Here is a 23805-nt window from a genome sequence, read left to right as displayed (position 1 = left end):
ATTACTATATAAGTTTGTGTGTGTGTGTGTGTGTGTGTGTGTGGTTTGAAAGGCAGCTCTTGCCAACCTGGTTCACCTAATATCTCGAAAGTGGACATGCTGCCGCCCAACTGATGCATTCTTGACATCAGGCCATATTGTAGCTGCTGATTGGAGGCTGTTGCACATCATCTGAGCGATGCCAAAAAATGAATGCCTTCTACTGTTGCTGTAACCCCCCGTCTTTGTAAACCCGTCATGGGTTCAGTTACCCGCATCACGGCCTTCCAACCTCTCAAAAATCACAGTTCTTGCAGAAGTTTGAATTTCTAGATTTAAAAACTCCTCATTTTGGTCAATGTTATTTCAAAAGAGAAAGAGACATCCCTACCTGTGAAGATAACACCGTAACAAATGCTAAATAAATATTGCAAAATTACTTTAATGCATTAATCCTGTGTGAGCACATGGGACATTACGTGTTATAAATAATGAGATCATTGTTTTATTTTATTTTGTGGTGCTTTTGTTCTCTTTGTTGATGCTGGCTTTACTCGTCAGTGAAGAAAGTCTGTATTCGCAGATGTCTACAGATGTGATGTCATGTTAACATTTCAGCTGACTTCCACCCCCAGCCGCACACACCCTGGTAACCAAGCCTTAAATTTGTGGGGACACAAACACGCGGTACACAAAGAGCGTTTGAGTTACCAAGGGCAAGATTTCTTTGTGACCATTCACCTCCTTCAACCAACCTCCCTGTGGTCGCTGGGAGCAAAAGTAAAGACTGGAGAACACCAAAGTTCTCACAGCAGTTGGGGTTACATGCCGAGAGCTGTTGAACGAGTAATTAAATGGATTCGGGTGGGTGCTTAATCTCTGTTTTGTTCAGCTGGCTGGATGTTGGGTTCCCTGCAGCCGTCAACCTGATATATGGGTGTAGCGAAGAGGCCAAAGGAGTGGAGTGGGGATTTGTTGGCTCAACACCCAGATAGCGAGAGGCCTTCCTACTTGCCTGGCTGGCTGTACGAGTGGAAGGATGGATGGAGGAATGGGTGGAGCGGTGGATGGAGCGGCCGTTACTGTGAGAAAAAAAATCCTTGGCATAACCAGGCAGGTTGAGGCACTGTATCAACCCAACCCCCAACCCCCTCCAACCCAAAGATCGATGGAGCCAAAACATCCAACCATGCTGACAAAACCAATACAGCCCCAAACACTTCAGGGCAAAGCAGACTTCACAACCCATTTTACAAGCCAGGTATTAGGCAGCACCCACATTTTTCTTGTTAGCAATCTACCACCCAGGAGAGGCATAGAGAGAATGGAAGCAGGTTGTTGGACAAACTGTTTAAAGGGAGAAAGAGATCTTTTTTTTTTACGAGGGCCCACAACTGGAATAACATACAGTTCACATTTTCCCTGCCAGCAGCCCCGAACCCATAACTCAAACCGCCAAGAAAGCAAAGGACCCTAGAGCTCCCTAAACCCCCGACTTCTTGCCCCTCCCCTCCTTCCTCTTCCACCCTACCTCCTTCTCATCTGCCTCCCCCCCCCCTCCTCCTCCTCCTGTTGGTTCTCCGTGCCCAATTTCAGCCGCGGCCGAGTCACAGCTGCACCCTCGCTCGCACTGGCTTTGGCCTCCGTGCCACAGCCTGATCAAACGAACAGAGCGAGCCAAATCAAGAGCTAATCACCATCAATTGTCCAAATAACCTTTCCCGTGTGTGCTGAGGGAACGGTGGAGGGGGGAAGTGGAGGAGGCGGGGGGGGGGAAGGGGATGGGAAGGAGGGAGAGAGCCATGAGGTATGCTAAGTAGAGAAATTGAGGGGAGGAGAAGGGAGGGGTGACCCTGGGACCACCTGTTTTTATGAAGCAGAGGCCCGGGCACTCAGCAGTGGCACATTATCCCTAATGACTCACCGAGGTCCACTCTTGACATTAGCTGTCTAGCTATCAAAGCCGGCCTATCCCCTCTGCTTCAGAGAGCTGACAGAGGGGAGACGCAGTGTGAGCAAAGGTGTTGGCCAAGTTTTAATACACACTTTGGGTTCCTTTTTTTTTTTTTACTGAGTCCTCTTTGTCTCTTTTGCTTCGTCCGTCTCTCCAATTTCTGCCACAATCCTTCTGTATCCTCACCAACATTAGTGCATCACACAGGTCCAGTTGTGCGTCACTCTGGGCATAAAGAGATAGTGGTGGTTAGGGTCTGAAAAAGTAATGTGGCAGCCGCAGGAATGTCCAAAACTCAACCGCTCTCACAACCTCATTCTGAGTAGAAACATCTGCTTATCATGGAAGCGGAACCCACCTTACCCAATATTTCTGTGTGTAAACACATCTGTCTCTCCGTGTTTCCTCTCCCTCCGGTTCGTCTCTTGCCTCTCGTCTGCTCTCTCACATCTTCGCACGATGTCAATCTCTCCACTCCTGCAGAGGTGACATTGTCGTCTCACCCGCCAGGTCAAACGAACTAAAACGCAACTCCCCAAAACATTGATTTCAGAGCAGAGGGCGAGCGGAGAAGCTGATTCCGCCCAAGGCTGCTTTGTTTGAATTATTTATCCCCCTAATTACTGTATACATGACACATAGACAGTTTGCCTATTCGGAGTCTGGAAAGGAGCTTCTCCTCCACTTCTGCACCAAAATCGACATCATTGCTCTAACAATGATTTTCTTGACCTTAACCTTTTTAATATTGAATTAATACAAATTACACAGCCCTTTAAAAACTGTTAAATTTGCGTGATACTTCGCTGCATTTGACATTAACTTATAGCATATAAATAATCAGTGCAAATACTGTGGATGTCGGCACAAATTATCACATTTCATCTGACCTCAGCTGGACAGTGGAGGAAGGTTTTTAAGCTCCAACAGCCGAGGCAGCAGAGTGTCGGGTACAAAAAAGACTGATTGACCCAAGTCACAAAACCTCAGATCTCTGGACTCTCTGGCTTTAACCCGCTACCTTCTCTTCCCCGACCATTTCCCTCCACTGACTTTCCCTTTCAATTGGATCAGCATCCAGAAAGCGAAGAGCAGCAGCGGCACAGATGAGACGTGGTCATTTGTGCGTGTCAGGCAGCAGTGGATGGCCTGTGGGTTTGACAGCTTGGACCCTTCCCAACAAGCAGAGGCTATTGTGCAAGTCCGACTCTGACGATGACCAGCATGTGTGCTTGAGAAAGCAAGAGACGGTAAACAGCTACACTCACAACAACAAGCTGAGGCTTCCCACTGTCGCTGGCTGTTGCCCGTACCTCTTCTTGATCCCTAATCTTGGTTAACCAGTGTGTAGTTTGCTTTCCCAGGCTCAGTCTGAGGCACTTTTGGTTCATGGTGTCTGAACATCTTTCCTGTAGCTGTCACAGAGCAGTTTTATCCTCTAGTCTTTCTCTCCCTGTTCGTCCTGTAGCAAATACATCCTCAGTCTGCTGGTTAGAGCCCAGATGGGTGTCAGGGCCAATCTAGATACAGACTTCCATATCTTCTCCAGGACACAGCAGCACCCACTTAGATCCCGAAGAGCTGACGGTGGGATAGAGAAACGTATTCGTCTTCTGACCAAGCGATAGATGAGAGGGTCAGTACCACTCAAGAAACTGGGTGGAAGTTTATTCAGCAGCTGTTTGGCTTAGAATTGGATAAAGACTGAAAACACTGGGAGGCAGCTTTTCTAGCTTTGTCCAGAGGTAAAAAAAAAAAGAAGAACCCACCAGCACCTCTAACCCTTGTTAACACATTTTCCTCATTTAAAAATGAAAATATAAGATGTCAACGCATCCATATCTATCAGTCTAAAGTTGTTGATCTCCAAAGAAGTTTTTCCGCGGTGCCCGCAGCTCAGTAACTTCACGTTTATTTAGGAGGAAGAACAGACCTCGAGCTCCAGTAGATATGTTGGCACAGCATCACATTCCTGCATTTGAAAACAGTTCAACAGCCTTTGAGAACGCACCAAGTTTACTTTTGTTTCGAGCGCTGTTTACTGTCGGCTTCATACCAGAGATCAAGCATTGGCATGCGCCTCTTTTATTTTGAACTGCGCTCACACCTTGGTTGATGACTAACTATTGGAAAGACAACGCTTGAGTCCGCAGTTGTGTATTCTGTATGTGTTGTGGAATTTCTATTAGCATATTTCTTATTATTATCTTTCCAGTAAAATAAACTATTAGTTATTAAAGCATCCGTGTTGTTTCCAACCAAAGGCCCGACATTCAAGTCATGTGTCAATAGGTAAAGAACAAAAACAGCAAAAGCTGCATCAGAAAGAAGAAGTAAAAAAAACACTCTAGGCAGGATTACGTCTCTGTTCCAAGATGTTTCCCACATTTACACATTAAAGGTTTGAAGGTAAAATTTGCCAGCGCACCACAAACCTGCCAACAACACACAGGGGAATACCAGCACCTTTAAAAACACAATTCTGCCAAGAAAAAGATAATGTGCAGGAGCCAAATCCAATTTGTTGAAGGCTTTTGATTCATTGTTGCTTTTCTTCGCCAACACATTGATATTTAAACAGGGATTCTTTTCGGAATTTCGACTCTATTATCATACAGCTAGAATATACCGGAATAGCTCTATTAAATGTTAATATTAATTATGTACATGGCATTTGACTAAAATGCGTCATTGTCACCATTGACACCAAACTACCAGTATAGAGGCTCAGAGGATATGGAAAATGTACATGCTATTGTATTCATATTTCTTTTTATGTCCCCTGTCTTTCTCTGTCTTTTCTGTGTCTTTTTAAGATTCTTTTTTTCCTTTTTGAACAGTTTTCATCAGGTTTCTTATTTTTAGCCACCAGCCTTCTTATTTTACCTCTGCAAAGATTATTCCTGTTTATGAAGCTCGGGTTCCCTTTCTTCATTTTGTCCTTTCCACTTTCTTCTGTCACAATGCTCTTTCCCCAGGGAATCTCTCTCTTTTAAAGCTCCAACTTCTCTTTTTTAATTTTTTACCGTACAAACTGCACCAGCGGGCTGTATCTGATCATAGGAGACCTTCAGAGAAAAACTAAATCGTGATGAGTGAAATTGTTGCACAGATCCCCAACAATTACCTGAGCCGGAGATTAGAATTTTTTTTTAATTGAACTGTTCAGAGCAAAAACATTATAGAAATATTGCAATAGCCATGTCTTACGTGAAATCAGAAACAAAATGAATCATGTTCCCTTAATTAAAGTTCACCTGGTGGTATTTACACTGTGTATGCAATTTATGATTATTGATAAACACAGATTAAAAAGAAAATGCCTTTTCTCAGTTCACAAATGTTTAGGAGCCGATCATTGGCGAATAAATATGAGTGACTCATCCCAAAAACTTACTGTTACATCAGAAAATGCTTGTTACAGTTGTTTGTTGGTTGTAAATTGGTGTAAAAGTTGTCACTAAACTAATTTGTAGAAATAATACATCCTTCTCTGTGCTGCCAACAGAAGCACCGATATAACTGTTCCACCTTTTCCATATAACAGTGTGCGAGCTTACGAAAGCCTTCTGGGTGAACTGTGCTGCACAGAGCAGGTAGTGAAGCTGGATGATGAGTTTCTTCTGCACCTGCATGAGTAGAAATCTCAGTAGAGCTCATTTTCTTTTTCAGCTGCGGTATCCACACTCTGCTAATTGTTTTTTTCTTTCTGAAAGACGTGCAAGAGGTGGTACACTGACGTTACTGTTCTCCATTGTGTGCCTTCTGCACCTGCCCCCCATCCCCCTGCACAGGTGGCTCAACGGTGCTGAGGAACCACAGTTCTTTGCTTTTACACAAGTCAGCTCAGGGAAGCCTAAGCCCTCCTGCATCTGTTTTACTTGTTGCTTCTTCTCTCTGTTCAATCAACGAGCACCAGCTTTCTCAATTTGCACCTGGGTTATTTTGTGTCAAATCATCACACATTTGAGTCACACCATCACAGATATTAATGACATTTTCATGCTGATTTGGTCATTTGACAAACCTGTGAAAATTAAATTGATCATGTCTTGGATCCTGATTAAGGGAGATATGGGGTAAACAAGTTTTTTGGGGGGGGGCTCTATGCTTATCTTGACAGTATTATTAATATTATCCTCAATATATAAATGGCAGCATTATGAGCGATTATTAGATATAATTATCCAAAAATGCTGTTCGGTCAAATTAGCTAATAATGTCATCAAGACTTTCAGAAAGTTTGGTCTTTGGTTATTGAGTCGTTGATGAGATATCATGACTTATTCAACCTTTTTAAACCAATTTATTGTCTAACCTATTTAAAAGCACTTTTCCAGCTCCAATTTAGATATAATTTACCAAGAAATGTCATATTTTCTAAGAAATACTATGTGTGGAATAATAATTCTAAAGCTAAATGTTAACTCAATTTATTGCAAAACTCCACTTGCATTACTGTTTGAATGTCGAGGTGGGAATGAAACCTCTAAGAATTAGTGACCATTCTTCATCTCTGCTCCTTCAGAGTCTTTGATGCAGCGATTGTGTCTTTGTCCGCGGTCACAGGTTCAACTGCCTCTCGGTCCATCACAGTGACAGAAGGTGGTCTTTGTCTTATTATTTCAAGTTTCACCTTCCGATTCAAGCCGTTATTCGTGTTCTGAAACTACTCACACCCTCCCAGCCCTTTGGAGGAGCCCAGCGTCTGAGAACAACACTTGGGTGGTCTGTCCATCCTCCTTCCGTGCCGCGCTCCCACTCTGCAGTGACGTGTGGTGGTTCTGATCAGCTCTTCCTCGCTCTCACGCTGAAGGGGCCACTTCACTTTCCCAGCTCTGATGACAGAAAGGGAATACGTCTGGATCATTTCATCCAGCGAGTGAACGGGGGCAGGGGAGAAAGGAGAAGCGCAGTGCGGGGGTGTCACCCGTGCACATCCGGCCGCCCTCTCAGAAACGTAGCTGAGCTCTCGGCTGAGCTTCAGTTTCATTGCATCTCACAGTCCGGACAGCTGTCAAATGAATGACATGTTTTACATCACCACAATTTGTACATTTTCATCATCTTCAAATAGCTCATGAAGCCTCCATTTTTTATAAGCAGTTTCATTTCCAGCGTCTTATTTTCCGCGGGTTGATCCGACGTTGCATCACAATGATTGCCATGGGATTCCTATTAGGAGAGGGGGGGGGGAGCCAGAGACGGAAGGAGAGGAGAGAAGGATCCAGTATGGGAAATTGGTGGGGAAATGTAACGGTAGGGAGACATTAAGAGAGGAAGGGGGAGAGAGAGAGGGAGGAAGAGAGAGGAGAAGATTTGTGAGGAGGGGGCGGAGGGCCGAGGGCCAGTCAGAGATAAGAGGCAGCGAGTGATTGAAATAGGATTAGTGGAGACAGGCTCTGCATCCAGGGCCACAGCATCACAGTGTTAAACCTGCGCTTCACAGGCACTGCCTCTGTCACATCAAAGCCTCCCCAGGCCTGGCTGGCAGAGAGGCGAAGCAGCCGCCAGCAGGGTCGTCCACACACACAGACACAGACACAGACACACACACACACACACACACACACACACACACACACACACACACACACACACACACACACACACACACACACACACACACACACACACACAAACATGAAGATTCCGATCACATTCTCCATCCACCTCCAATATGTCTCCATTACGGCCCCAGAGAAGCCGTCTCCTCTCACCTCGTCCTTTCATCTCGCTGCAGTGTCTTTGCGGGCGTTTATTTGGACGGTGGATAGGACGCGTGGATGAGCCATCTTTAACATGTTACGAGGCGAGCGGTGATGAGTTGGCATCGGGAAGCTATTGTCTCCCGCTTCCCCAGAGTCCAAACAAAGTTTTTTAATGAGAACTTTCCCCCAATTTGGGCCAAAAGCACTGAGCTTCTTAACTGCTTCCCAGACTGAAAGTATAGAGTTTTTATTTTTTTCCCCACTTAAGCTCTGAAGCAGGGCAGGAACCTGTGTGCAGATAAATGGACAGGTAGCACACGAGCCAGCTCAGCGGCTTGTATATACAGTAGAACTGAGTGTTCTATCAATAAATTATCACATTGAATTGTGATTCCATGTCATCTGGGATTTTAGTTACAGTAAACTGGCAGGAATCTTATGCATAAATCCAATATGTTTCCCTTTTAAGTGTTTTAGGTCAATTAAAAAGAAGAAATTACGTGTCCTTGTCAATCATAACTATTGATTGTAAGTGTTTCTTATTTATATATTGATATTTGCATTTATTTCAAACTATAACAATTTGATTAAGTCGATATCACTTAGTGCTAATTCCCATCTAACATTTTTATAATCAATACATGGTGTCTCGGCTGCATTTAAGAAAAACTCTCTATATAAATCTTTAAAGTGATGTCGAAATCCCATCTACCATAACAGACCATAAACAATCTGTACTTGGTCGTCTACAGTGTGAGATGCTGCAGTTTCTGCCCCCCCCCTGCTCCATGCTCGTCTTGTGCACTTACACTGGAGTGTCTCAGTGTGATCAAACATTGCACATCCGCCCTGTTCTGTTGCATTAGATGATGGATCTCTTTAGCTAAAATGGCCTGTTTATCTGCAGAGGAGAGACGACCTGCTGATTGGTGAGTGCTGCCTTTGTGTTCATATCTTTTTAGGGTAGGCGCATGTGTGTAAATATACATGCTGTGAGTGTGCGTGTGTGTGTGTGCGTGCGTGTGCATATACTCACTCAATATGTGTTTGTGTGCATGAGCTGGTAGTTTTCCTCTCGGATCTCATCAGTTCATATCCACCACCCACCCCACCGCAGCATGCAGTAAATAGAGTCTCTGCCACTCGTTGAGAAATGGCACAATTATCCCCTGCTGGTGAAATATGGGCCAGGATGCACCACTGCTTCTTCCCTACAGAAGGAATGTGTGTGTGCGTGCGTGTGTGTGTTTGTGTGTGTGTGTGCGCGTGCCTAATGCTTCTCTGCTCAGTCATTGCAAAGTGCGTTAAACACACAGGGAATTGTTCTCACTTATGTATTTATATACAAGCTTGTACACACCACCTACACAAATGGAATTGCACATGGAAAAGTGAAGCCGCACACACACACGTATACAAATATATACATTAAATTATATCCACACATGCAGATTGACGCACACACACACACACACACACACTCATCCATACTGTACTCACAATGCAACATGCTGCTGTTTTAGCTGAGACAAGCAGCTAGTGGGACAATAAAGGAGACAGATTTTGCTCCTACTCGTGTTCATAATTTAATTTGGGTTGTCAGTTGAAACGTTAAAATGATCTAATGTTCAGAAAATACATCACTTTCCTCAGACTGCCCTCTGCTGCAGCTCCTCTTTTCAGCCTCTGTCTGAAACACGTGGGTTTGACTCCTTTGTGATTGGTCAAATGCTTCCAGAGCTTGTTGGGAATGGTGGCCTCCGATCTCCCTTCACCTGGCTTTGTCAGCGTCAGAGTGACAGCTAGGTGTGCACAATGCAAATGTAGTGGAAATGGGAAGGGTACTTTTATCAGGTTGAGAGGAGTGGTATCATTCTCTGTTCAGTATAAAGCTGGTTCCAACATGTTTCCCACTTAGCTTAGCATTAATAATGGAAACTGGGGGAACAACTAACTCGGCTGTGGGGGGGTTACACAGTACCAGCACTGTTTCGTTTTCTACTCTCTGTTTTCTGCTCATTTGATACTTTTTAGATGCGAAAGGATAAAAATGTAATATGTTGCACTGAACTTTTAAGACGCTCCACTGTTCATGTGTGCCATTAGACCTCATGAAAATGTTCGGTGACCCTCTCAAATGTCAGGGGCGGCACATTCATTGAGAAGTCAGCCGCACACGTAACGTTATTAACCTCGAGTGGTTTCTCTCTCCCGATGGCTTTTGACATTTGTGCTACTTTTGCAAATTGTAGCTGCAACTAAATGGAAGAAAGGGCGGAATTAAAACATCTGCTTTAACCAGCGGGGATGTTAAAGTGAGTGTTAAAGGTCCTGAAGAGTCATAAACACTGAATTCCATTTCTCTTTTCTTTACAGGTACGGAAAAATAGTGTCAACCAAGGCCATTCTGGATAAGAACACCAACCAGTGCAAAGGTAAATAATTACTCTGTCTGTCTTGTACACCTCCCGTGTTTTTAGTGCACCAGCTATCACCCTTTAAACCGTGTCTCATCACAGGAACAACACTACAAGTCCTTTTTTACACAGCTAAGGAAGCTTTGGGCTGTAAATCAGCGATTTAGCAAGTGAACACTGCAGGAGGGCTTCAGATAAACATCCTGCTTGTGCTTCAGAGGTTTAGCAGCCCTCTCTGTCAGCCCCTCCCCTCGCTCCTCTTCGATTTCCTCTTTTGTCATATGGAAGATGATCTTCTGCAAAGTGCGTGTCTGTAAGAGGGTCCATTAGTGCGGTGTGCACAGTAAATGGTGCGCACATGCAGCAGTGACATTAGTGGCTCGTTTGAAATTGTTTCTCTCTCGCACACACACTACACACATTCACATGCTTGAACATACACAACCAATTAGCTGGCTAATAAGCTAGTTTGGATTAGATAAACTTTAATTACCGTCATTGTCACACTCAGCTTCCCGGTGTCTTTGCTCTGTTTTTCACTTCAGCCACCTGCGTCGCATGTCTGTGAATATTTATTTTTTCTTCCGTTAAGAAATGATCGAGACCAACTTTGTCTCCAGCGAAGAGTGAGTGAAAGAGGGAGAGAGCGAGGGGAGAGAATGGAGCGATAGAGAGATGAGGGAAAGAAAAGATTAGTGTGCTACTTGCCCCGAGGTGTCTGGCAGCACTGTTTAAGAGCTATTGAAGTTCCATCAATACTTTTAATTGCTTTTTGTGGTTTCCCGGGCTCTGAAGTGTGGCCTTTCAAGGTGAAGCCGCCTTCTTAACCCCACTCCACGTCTGGGTTTATCCTGCCAGGTATTCTCTGGGTCAAAATGCCGCGGAAAAGAACCTCTGCCTTTTATAGAGGATAGAAAAAAAGCTGATTATCCTGACAGGTCCTTTTTTTTTGTGAGTCCTGCGGGCTATTAAAGACAAGAGTGGATGCATGTTAGTGGGAAAGATGTCTCCACAGGTCACAGGAAACAGCAGAGGGTGGATTAAAGAGGAGAAAGGCAGCGTCGAGGGAGGTCGGGCAGGAAAAGGAGTGAATCAGACCTCCTCCAGCTCCTGTGACGAAATAAAGGAAATGGACTCAATCGCAGTTCATCCCTCTCGGTGTCCAGCTGACCTGAGTTATGCACAGCGCGAGAATACCAGCGCAGCTTCTCTGCGTGTTGTGCGGGAGACAATGTTTCCCATAAGTCACCCTCCTGGAATGCAGCGCCGCTGAAATGCCAAGAAGCAAATGTAAGCAGATGTATTTTATGAGTGGAAGGGATGGTCCTGCTCTGTACCCACTGGAAGAGTGGGAGGTGGGCACACTGGAGGAAACAGCGTGAGGAGAAATTTACAGTGCTCTCGTATTTAAACACAAAAAACATAGTCTGAACTCACACCGTCTCCAGAAAGGTGAGAAGGTATCAAAGCATGAACGAGACAAGCATGTGTTTTGAAGCCTGATGGGCCGGCGTGCGTCTGCAACAAAGCCGAGACCGGCACATCGCCCTGATCTAGTCACGAATTGTTTCCAGTCATCTGACCCCTCGACCCTGACACTTGTTTAAATGTCAGAGCAGCGGCTTATCACTGCTGTTCCGCCATCACACACAGCGAGCATCCCTCTCGTCCGTATCCTCGCTCCCTCTCCTCCCCTCGGTGTTATTTGTGTTTAGTTCTGCACACTGAGCGCACTGCCAAAACAACGTGAGAAAAAATGGGAGAGAGAAGAGGTCAGGACCGGTCGTCTCTGAGAGGGAGGGAGCTGGAGCGAGAGATCGACCAAACAAAGAGGCGGACGTATCTTGTTTTAAATTCAAAAGCTGAATTTATACTGTGTAACAACGTATCCACACTAATAATACACTATAATCTGAACTCTGCTGGTTCAGTTTACCCTTTTTTTAACAATGGTCATATACCTTTTTGATTTACTGTAAATTTTCAGGTTTCAATTTCATGTCATTTCAAAAACACACACAAAAATTGAAACTGACTCAACTTTGTAATTTGACAAGGTGCCTGATAAAAAAATTATATGTATTGTTTGTTAAATAATAATTTGTTTCTTGAAAATATTTGCGTTTGCCATTCCAACCGTAACATATAGCGAATATATAATTATGTACAATGAAGGTTACTTCTACAGATGTGAAGATGATTCTTTTTTTTGCCTTTTTGGGCTTAAAAAAACAAAACAAAAATCTAGACCTGAAGTATTTTTTTCTGTCTTTCTGACAAAAAAAACGTTTTGGCCAATTTAAGTTTGCTAAGTCAAAAATGAAGCAAAGTTCAAACTCCAATCTCCTGGATGGATTTCCTGTGTCGGACCCACTATGACCTACTCGTTGTCACTAGTTTTCCTGCCTCACCCGACCCCTAAAGACGACCTTCACTGATTAAAACTGTTTGTGCACTTGCCTCTTAGCGCTTGGCAGGCGAAAAAAAAAAGTTAAAACAAAATAGGAAAAAGTGATATTGGCAAAAAAAATCTCCTTTTCCTTCTCGGCTCTTCCTTTCAGCTCCCATACACAATATGTGTTGTTGTTTGACGCAGCTTCAGCACAACTGGCTCTGCTGGATATGTTTCTTGGCAGCAGCTTTATGAAAAGCTGTAAGATTCCATGTACTATACAGATGCTATTGCATTATTTTGCAGGTTTAGTTAGTTTGTTATGAACTAGTTTTAATATCTACTGCAGGGATGTACCTTTCCATACATAGAGATATAGATTACAGATACATTGTATATAGCTTTTCACTATTCATCACTACATACACGATAAATGCATTTCTATAAGCGATGTTTTTTTATTTGTTGTTCCAATATAATGCCTATAAAAAAGATTGAGGCTGAGAGCACCATGGGAAGACGGATAGCTGATAATGTGCGCTGCAGAACAGGAGCGTGGGAGTGAAGGCTGTGTGTTGTGGGAAAGCAGAAAAACAGTTATGACCCTCTCGGTACTTACGGGTCAGGTGTCAGGGAAAATGCGCATTTTCAGACACAGGTACGGCGCCCACGCACAGACACGCACAGTTTCCCCACTAGCGTACGTCCATCTATACATTTAGCCTCTGTAGATGAGCAAGCGCTGTATAGCCTGGTCTGAGGTGCAACATCGAAAACAACAACAAAATACACGCTAAGATCATGTAATGCACCTCTCCCACGCACTCCAACACAAAAGGCCACTCTCGCACACACAAGGAGTAATCAGGGCCCTGCACACACTCCCCATCCATCTGCCGGAGGTGTGTTAGGCCCTTGCAGCAGCAGCAGTGGCCGTGCAACAGATCTATCAATCCTTTTCCTAACATCACAGCGTGTGTGCCGGCCTGTTCTGGCTGCTCTCCTCCACCACGCAGGCCTTTCAATGAGCCTCTCTATCTTCCCAGTGCTGACTCACTCCCTTGCTCCAACCTTCCTCTATGACACACACACACACACACACATACAGGCTTTCCAGGCACACACACACACTTTTGCAACACAACAGACGCATAAACTGTGCAGGCTGATAAACACACACACACTCATGCTTTGGATGTAGCCCAGTTCAGAGAGCGATGGGAGCGGGAAGTTGTGAAAGGGCTTCAGGGCTGTCAAGCGCTGTTGCTGAGTGGAGGCATTCAGCTCTTCATCTCCCTCTCACACTTTCATGCTCCTCCACACTCTCACTCTGCCTCTCCTCCCCTCTTTGTCTCCGTTTTTTCTCCCTCTCGCTCACATGCCCCGTCTATCTTTATATCTGTCTCTGCACTTTCACATTTAGCCGTAGAAACACGGCGGAGATTTTGGGGGTTTGCATCACAGATGGACTGGGGGGGTGGCAGAGGAGCGAGACAGGGGATAGATTGCGAGAGCCCCAAACTGCTCATTTGCCCTCCGTGCCCACGAGGACCTCTTAAAAAGGCGGCGGCGGCATTTGAAATAAAGCAGGAGTGACCGAGTGGAGACATTTTATTTTCCCTGCCAGGGCCCGGAGGCAGAGGAAATGACCTCAGCCCTTTAAAAGACCTCGGTTTCCTCCTCCGCCGCTGGGAGATAAGGCCCTGCCGAGATCCACCGGTCTGACTGGCGCTGTGCCGCGATGCCCCACCGCACTGAATTGTGGGAGATAGATGAGATGAGAAGATAGTGTGTTGTGGCTCTGTGTTTTCGGCAGCTTGTTGTTCCTCATTTCTTTTTTTTTTCTTTTTCTGCCCTAACTTGCCATTCATTTTGTATGAGGATGCTAAAACCTCACGAGGGCATTACATAAACTGGCATCTTGAAAGAATTACTGTTGCCTTCGCTGTGTTATGTGGGCGACTTAATGTAGCATGCAAACTTCTTTTTGCCTCAAAAATTTAAATCGCACATTCCAAACATTTGATTATTAACTTCAAAGCAGCACGTACATAAGTTTATAAGACATTTGCATGCAGTTCTTCCAGTGTGGACACGGTGAACTCCTTGGCCGATCAATTTCCGCTCGCCGGGCTACACATGCAGCCTCCGTCTGCGGCAATTTAAAAACCTGTCAGACGCTTGACCATTACAATCTGAAGCATCCTGCGCCCCGCACCCGCGGGACGCGCCTAATGGAGAAATATAGGCAATGTAACATTCTATAAAAACAGATTTATTGCTGCATCAGTGCCTGAGTGGAGTGTTGCATGACTCCGAGCGTAAGCGCCATTGATGAATGAGGTGACGCGCTCCGAAAAGTCCTGTTTCTCATTGTCACGTGCATGTATCTCTGCGTGTTGCGGGGGGGGCAGCGAGTGTTTTTTTTGCAATCCGTTATTGGTTTCTCATTAGACGGCCGAGATATAAACATTTGTCTATGTTGCGCACGGTGCCGGCGCAATTAAGGATTCTCTTTGCCGCCCCCCCCTCTGCCCTTTGAAAGTGAATTATGTGCAGATGAGAATCTCGACTGAAGTGCGGCCAACAGCGGACCTTTTCCAAATGCCTCTGTTCCCTCAAAGCCATTCCTGAAAGAGGCGAGATCGGCCGAAGGGAGGGAGGGAGGGAGAGGGGGAAAGCATGGGCCGTTTTCCTGCTTGCATTGCGTATTAATGATTCTAATTAGCAATAGCTGAGGGATAATCACATTGATTTGTAGAGATTCAGCATGCAGAGCTTCACTGGATAACACCGGCAGCCTTTGTTAGCAACCCCCCAAATCACACACACACAAAAATCCCTTTTTCTCTCCTTCACCCCCTTCTCCCGTGGCCGCCTCAATATCCATTTCAGTAAGTTCCAACTTGGCCGCTCACCAAGTACGAGTCTGATTGGCCAAGTTTGTCATAAATAGAAGCAGCCGGGCCATGAGCGCCGCATTCCTTGAGCTCTGACCTTTTGTACCGCCCCCACTTCCTGCGCTGCGTTTGCATGCAGTGTCATTGTCTGTATATCTGTGTGTATCTGACCGCTTTTTATGTTGTTGTTTTTTTTTCTTTGATAGCTGCAGTGACAGATTGACAGGATATGAGGAAACGATAATGGGGGGGGGTGACATGTCTTTAAAAAAGTCTTGTGTCTCTATATTTAGTGTGGAGGAGGCCGTGATGAGGAGAGATCCTGGGTCACCGATCCAAATAGATCAAGATTTCAGTTGCTTGTTGTGTTCTGGCTGTTTTTTCTGGATCCAAACAAAGACAAACAAATCTGTGATAAATTCCGATAAAGCACAAACAGGCTCTTGGCAATCTCTGTTGCAGATTTTTTTTTGTCACCATCATGGCTTTCCACTCTAGTAATTGGCTCAGTCAATTTCACAACACAACCCTGGTGTCCCTTCCTTGTCTCGTTTGTTGACAAATGCCTCGGAGGGCGCTAGTGGAAGGTGAGGGGGCGTATATCCTCTCATCTCTTATCCCAGACCCAACCCGTGCATGGCAGGGGGGGGGGGACACCACGATGAGAGATACAGCCTTCCACTGACCTGACAAAGCCCCGGCCCCTCGAACATCCCCTGACTAATGATCATACCCTTGATTAGTTAAGGAAGGCATAAATCATAACTGCGACGTCGAGGAAGTCTAGCTGTAGGCGACCCGGCCGTTCCTCATGGATGACTAACAGATGTAAGACAAAAAAGAAATGGCCTGTGTAGTTGTTTAAAAGGAATGGGACACTTTGTCTTTGTTCGCATTCTAATGTTTGTCTTTACCCAGAGATTTTCTCCCCGTTCCAAAGGGGTCTGATTTTCATCGATCCGGCTTTATTCAAATATTTAGCCGGCCCTCTCATCTCGCCGGTGGTGCTTTCGGGAGCCTAGCACCTGACGTGATAAGATTGCTTATTACGAAGTCTCGCTCAATTGGGGATAACGTGGAGGCGCACAGGATGGCACTGAATGCTAAAGTTAATAATCTCCAGATATAGCTGAAACGACAGGGGGGCGGGTATTTTAAGATATTCCATAGGTGAAGTGCGAGAGAAATGTGGCAGAAGGACTGCACCTGCACGCTTTGTGTAAAACTCTGCTTGTAGTGCTTCATAATGAGCAGCTATTCAAGGTTGTTTGACATTCCAACCGGAGTGTGTGTGTGTGTGTGTGTCTGGTCTGCACACACTCATATTGCTATGAATATATGACAAGATTTGTGTGAGTGCTGCCATGTGTGTCTTTGCTGCCATTTACCATTTTATGTGCGCTTGTGCATCCGTGAGTGCTGAGCTGGGTTAGCGCACGTGTTTAAATATACGTGTCTGTGTGTGTGTCTGTGTTGTTTTCAATATCTGTGTAGCCGCTCAGTTTTTTTTTTTGCCATGGGTCTCATTTTAACAACCTCTTGACGAGTAATTAACACCCTTCAGGTCTCAAACCTTTCTCGAGGGCTCTTCACATGTTGCACCAAACACGCCGAGGCTTCGCTATCAAGCAAGCGAGCTGATGAAGCTGTTCAGGAACTGAGTGGTGGAGCTATTTACAGAACTGAGTCACAGACCGTAGATAAAGATGGACGACACTATCCAGACATGGAGCTAGGATATCCAGGATGTGAAGGCTGCCATCTTGCACATTCGGAGCCGGAGTTGCCACAGTAGCAATCAGGGCATGGAGCTGCGGTATCAAGGTCCCATCAAGACACACGCTTGACCAATCACGAGTCAGTCTCAGCTGTCAATCATGATATTTCACCATGTTTGTATCTAATCAAAAGTCAACTCACTCAGAACTACTTAAAATAATAATAAAAACATCTTTGAGAACACCACGTACCATCCACTAACATGGAGGAGGCAGGATATATGACCCATGATGCAGCCGAGATCAGTTTAATACTTTTGGGGAACTGTCATCTTTATATACAGTCTGTGATCCTAATGGCTGCACTTTATAAAAAATATCTTGTATAAAATAAGTATATATATTTCTAAATGTGTTAATACTTTATTTTGTAATGCCTCCTAATGTCTGTGAGGATACTCTTGTATCTCCAGAGGATGCAGAGGTAACACTGGAAGCTATTTCCCCCCGGAACCAAACTCCATTTGTCTTTGCGCCCAGTTTTTCTCGCGGCACAGTGTGGATTGTAACAACATTTAAAATAGTGTCTTGACTGTCATCCTTGATTTAGTGCTGATCATGTAGCTGGAGCCATATGGCGCTGTGCTATAGCTAATGAGTGTGAATACATATGAATTAATTAAGGAACAAAGGAGCAAAGTTTAAAAAAAGATGAGGAGAAGAAAGACTGATGATGAAAGAGAGTAAATGACCCCACATGTGAAAATACTTCAATGTTGATCCGTCAATATGTTAATTTCACAGATTACTGTAGTGCACATTCAGGCTGAGGGGGTAGAGCGCTCATCCTGTAACCAGAAGGTCGGTGGTTCGATCCCAGTCTTCTGTGCGGCTCTCATAGATAAAGTGCTGCCCCATAAATGCCCTGTACGATAGTGTGTATGAATAGATGAATGGCAATAAACTGTACTGCAAAGCTCTATATAAATACAGACCATTTACCATCCCTGCTGCAGTATTAACAAAGTAGCTTTGTTTTCTTTTATATAAAGAATTACAGAACAGGGGACAATGTGTTTGCTAGAATCCGAGCTGCATGAATGTTAAACAGTTCCATCCTGTCCATTTTTTCCCCCATATGCATCACTTGTGCTGCACAGAATTCATGCACAGATATTGGATGAGGGATTCGTTTTTTTTTTTTAACGTCCCGCTCGGTTTGTCTTCGGCACAATGAGCTGCCAGTGGCCCCCTTGGCCCCGAGCCCTGGCACCGTGCCCCCTGCAGATCCCGACTGCGGCGCTCTGACAAGGACACGCCTACACCTGCGAGCGACAATGACAGGAAATACAATACAGTAGCTCGCGGGCCCCGGCAGCTCCAGCCCAAGACGAATGCCTGAGCCATAAATCCATGTTGCAGGGTTGATAAGTTAATTGCCTGTACCACTATCTCCTCACCAGTGTCTAATATAAAAGAGCCCTCGGTGAGAGTTATTGTACAACAAATGGGTATTGTCTCCGGGCGCGAGGCAGGCAGCGTGATGACACTGGACGAGTAAATGAGGTGGCTTTATTTCTGAGTATGTTCAAAGAGCGGCAGTGTTTGCACGTTGCATGTTTTTGCTTAATCTCTTTAGTGTGTCTTAAAGTTAACGTGTGCGGAATCATGAATTGGATTTAGAGCTGTTTTGTGTTTGCACATGGAAACACACGTTTTTCACCTCTGCCTGTTTGTTGGTTGGTTTGTTTGTTTCTAAGATTTGGCCTTTTTTCGACATTATCACCTTTTTCCCAGAGAAAGATTCATGTATCTTGATAAAAAAGTAATCTGGGACATTTAGGGGACTGATATGTATGAGTGTGTGAAATTTGGTGCAGCTTGATTTGGACTGTTGGGCCTTAAAGGGGGAATTACTACTATGTAGATGAGGCTGGAGTATAACTGAGAACAGTTTTCCTTCCGACTTGTCACTGTTCCATGGTGTTAATGCTCTGACGGCAGTGATGTGGTCAGATGTCAGTCGCCCAAAGCTAATGCATCTACTCCATCTACTACATTAAGAAAAATACATGTATCAATTGCAGATGTTTCTCTGTGGGATCCTTCGACTGAAAGAGAGATTTATGATCCTTCCCTGTTTACTCTCTCTCTCTCTCTCACACACACACACACACACACACACACACACACACACACACACACACACACACACACACACACACACACACGTACGTAAAAACAAGAAAGTTGGAGGTCATACACACAAGCCCAGAGTAACACGTTCCCATACACACCACCGCAAGAGTAGCCGCAAAAATATATCATCGGTCAGCTGCTGCTGGTGCAGGATAAATAGGGGAGGAAAGAGGAATGCAGTCCCACAGCGAGGATGCTCTCTCCGGGTTTGGAGCGCGACCAAGTCGGTCTTGGCTTGGCCGCAGTTACTCATGGATCCATCTTGCTGTTTAAACCCCCCACGCCTTTGCCTCAGTGTTTGTACTGCTGCTCACCACAACCTCCCAAAACCATCACCCAACCTCCCTTCAGGGCAGAGGGAGCAGTCAGAGCCCCGAGTGCAACAAAAGGCATCTATAAATACACGAGCAATAAAACATGGCTTCTGTTCTTTCATTCTTCCAAACTTCACAGGTTTATCCAGTTAACTCATTTTGATTTTCCGAACCTTTACTATTGTATATGTTGTATGTGCACACTCACAAATGTAGAACTACAATAAAGACCACATGCAGACATTCATTCACACGCAGTTTATTTGCAGTTTGAAGGCAGAACAAGGTCAAAAATGATGCACAAACTAAAAGATCCAACACGATGCGGAACGGCCACTCTGACATTAATCACAAGAACCATATTACCGTCATTGCCGTGCATATTTGTGCATGGAGTGGCCCATCTATTTCCTCCATTAACAATAATTACTTTTATACATGCAGAGTGCGAATTATTAACATACATGTAACCGCAATAATGAATCACCCATGTACAACCGCAGCTTCACAACTCTCCTGGATGACTCACAAGGACAAAAACAATTACAGTGTTTGCCCCGTGCGCCACTGTAACGCTCCGTGACTTGTCACTGATTCATTATTCATACTTAGGGCATTATTATTCCATTGTATGCAGGGCAAAATGGGATCATTAGCGCTGAATATGAGAATGTGAAAAATGAAAATATTGGGGAAAATGGTGGTGCATACAGTGGGTAGGAAACCCCAAACAATCCCGACTATTAGTAGATAAAGAATGGTAATTTCCCCAGAAGTAATTAGGATTAGCATAATACGGTGGTGAATGCATGATGCATGTATGATTGATACGTCGATACACGCTCTGTAATGAGTCCCTTATCTGCACCCCCCCCCAATTGAAGACTTTTTTGTGTGAAGCGCAGCTCGAGGTGGCATCTTCGGTTGTTGTAGACCTCCTTGGGGGGGACCATGTTGAGGCACCCTGCCTCATACACGAGCACACACACACACACACACACTGGGGCTTCAGTGGAGTGGAAGCAGTTGGAGCTCACTACAGCATCGTCCTGTAGTAACTGATTGAAGATGGTTCTTTTATCTTGACAGGCTCCTTGTTAGAGCCAGACCAGGAAATATGATATGGCAGCTTATGTTCTCTTTATTCCTCTCAAAGAGACGGACTGTCTGTGTGCACAGTGTGTGTGTGTGTGTGTGTGTGTGTGTGTGTGTGTGTGTGTGTGTGTGTGTGTGTGTGTGTGTGTGTGTGTGTGTGTGTGTGTGTGTGTGTGAGTGTGCGTCACTGACTGACAATATAAAGAAGGACAACACAACGACACTTTCTCCCACTGTACAAAGACACAGCCACAAGACCCTGGGTTTTGACACTGCCGTCTTGGGGCATCATTCAGAGCCAGAATCTGTGCAGTAATGATCCGTGAGTGGAGACGAGGTATCGAGATCCTGCTGATCTGACCAGCAGCTGTCATATCGAGGCCTCACCCCCTTTACATATCATCAAATAACAAATTAAAACCAAGCTTATAAGAAACATGAACATACAGCAATATGATAAAAACTACCTTAAATGACAGAATCTAGTTTTTTAGTTTGGCACAGGTCCCATACGTTAACATGGGTGAGGTGGGGCTCATTACATGTACCACAAGCAAACCATCTTCATTACAGACTGCAGTGCCGCCATGCAGCTTCAAGATGGCAGCACCCGTATCCAGGATACTTTGGCTTTAGCTTGGTACAGTGGAAGGAAACAAAATGTGTCGTCCATCTTTTTATCCAGTCTTCAATCTCTATGTAGTCATTGGTTGGATTGTTTGTGTGTGTGAGTGTGTGTAGACCCAGTGATCTTGTGTGGATATGTGTGTGCTTCAGGAACCCTGTGTGTGTGTGTGTGTGTGTGTGTGTGTGTGTGTGTGTGTGTGTGTGTGTGTGTGTGTGTGTGTGTGTGTGTGTGTGTGTGTGTGTGTGTGTGTGTGTGTGTGTGTGTGTGTGTGTGTGTGTGTGTGTGTTCACGTGCAGATTGGTGTGCAGCTGCCCAGCATTACCAGCAGTTACTCTTGTAGTGAGTCACTTTGAGCTGCTTCTAAGTGACAGCTATCGATTGGGTGTTTGTGTTGTTGCAGAGGCTTCAAAGCAACACCTTGCCCTCTGCATCCCACTTGAGACAGTAACTCCACAGTATCCATATTCAATACAGTAGCAGTACAGCATGCACTTGGCTCCTGCGTGCATCTGTGTGCTGGTGTTTATCAGCGTGTGGAATGTGGCGTCTTAGGTTGAGTCATGACCCTGAAGCTTCTCCTCTACTTGATTGACTTTTTCTTCTGCTCATTGACTAAACAAGGATCAGTGTAGCAGAGAGAAAATGCATCTGCAAAGCACAGATACACACAGTATAAGATATACACAGGGTTAAAGGGCTAGTTTACCTGAATTATAAAATCACATTTTGTAGCCCCCTCTAACATACTTATGTCTCAATATCTCTTAATAATCCATCCAACACTCAAATATAAAGTGAAAGTCAGTTTTGCTTCATTGCTCTTTGCCCTTTTCTGGTAGGTGCACTTATTTGGTCGAAACTTCAAATTAATCAGAAGCAGACATTTGAGTTTTGTTTATTTTTCTTCAGCTGGTTATATTTGTTGGAGAAGTATAGGGAATAGATTCATGGCTCTGACTGACTGTCTTTCTGATAATTTGATGAAAACAGTATTTCCATCCATTCCTCCATTACAAACAAATATATAAAATAATCATATGTACAACATATAAAGAACCATAAAGGTTTATATTTGCTCACACAAAGAGAAGGAAAAGTCCAAGTACAGTTAGATGTATAGTATTAATGATCTAATTTAATATATAGACCTATTGAGCTGTGAGATTGACCCAAAATGAGTCACTTAACTTCAATGTTCAAACAATAGAAAGTGTTTTGCTCATATAATGAAGCAGGAGAGCTCACAAGAACTGTGCATACTCACATATATACAAAGACAATGACTTTTCCGTAACCTCCACAACTGCTCAGTCTAAGAGACTCGAGATGTCTCCATATTTCTCACTTATTATTCACTCTCCCAACAAAACAAGCCTTTAACAGCTTCGCCCTGTGGCTACAGATCAAACATCCCACATCCAGGATCATTATGCGTGTATCAGCTGCAATAAGTGCACGGGGAAAAAAGAGCAAACTGGATTGTGTTGGTGGAGGCGGCTCGCCGAGTGTCAGCTAAGTCTTCCTCTGCGCATTCGGCTGACCCCAAATAACCCCCGTCCTCATGCCGCCTCCCTTCTGTACGCACTCTTTCTCCCACTGTCTCTCTCGCTCTCTCTCTCTCCACCCTCCCCTCTCGTCTCCCTCCTCCATTCAGAGACGTCTGAATATAGGTCAGCGTTTTTCTAAAATCCTCATCCTGCTGAAAGTTTGATAAGTGTTCTCCAGGTGGTAGTGGGGTGAATATTAAATTTGTAATTGGGGGTCCCAAGTATCCACCATTGGAATATCCTGATTATTAAAGAGAAACAGCCATGGCACAGAGGGGCCTCGGTAACAGTCTGTGTGATTCTCTTAATGGGAAGTGAGCGTGCTCTTCGATCTAAATGGAGGGAAAGAGTCGCTTCTGCCTCTTTAAAAATGTCAAATTACAATTCTGTTTCTCTCCTACATTTCCAAAAAAAAGCACATCTGGTGATATCTATAGCCTTTGGTTTTACTCACCCGGAATTGGAGCAATCCATCTCTTGATTTGTCTGCCTTCTTCGCAGAGCAATGGAGTTGAATGGATATTCTTTTATGGTGCACTGAAAAATTGCGTTTAAAAGATTCAACAGCAAAAAACACTTTTCTAAAAAAACACTCTCCCACCCCACCCACTCTCCTCTGGATATCCCATCAACCATTTTTATTTTTACCAGGAAAGAAAATCACTGTTATGCGACAAATTAAAGGAAAAACTCTGAAATGCATGGAAAAACATCCCGATGGCTGCAGATGCTTCCACACGAGGTGTCACTGACCAGTTTAAATATGATCTGAATCACATGCTACAGCCGCCGCAGTCACCAGATCTGTGCTTCACTGGAAACAACACGGTCCTTCCAGAAAAGAAAGAGACATCAGTCATTTTCAGCGAGCACGCCACACTGACATGTGTTGATGTGACAAAACGCTCCGGTAGCTGTAGAGAGTACGAGAGGAGAAAAGGAGGAAGTATT

At 44.6% G+C, this 23805-nt stretch overlaps 1 protein-coding gene across 3 annotated transcripts in view; it reads left to right on the top strand.

Annotated features, from left to right (window-relative positions):
* The window catches only part of rbms3 (RNA binding motif, single stranded interacting protein), a 260118-nt gene that overhangs the window by 113919 nt on the left and 122394 nt on the right, over window positions 1-23805 (top strand). For all 3 annotated transcript variants that reach the window (XM_035182376.2, XM_035182377.2, XM_035182378.1), the window contains one exon: window positions 10021-10079. In XM_035182376.2, coding sequence (XP_035038267.1) covers window positions 10021-10079 — 59 coding nt within the window. The remainder of the gene's footprint in view (window positions 1-10020; window positions 10080-23805) is intronic.

The sequence above is a fragment of the Hippoglossus stenolepis genome, chromosome 17, assembly GCF_022539355.2.
Source record: "Hippoglossus stenolepis isolate QCI-W04-F060 chromosome 17, HSTE1.2, whole genome shotgun sequence".
Taxonomy (NCBI): domain Eukaryota; kingdom Metazoa; phylum Chordata; class Actinopteri; order Pleuronectiformes; family Pleuronectidae; genus Hippoglossus; species Hippoglossus stenolepis.
This window is presented reverse-complemented; position numbering and strand designations above follow the sequence as displayed.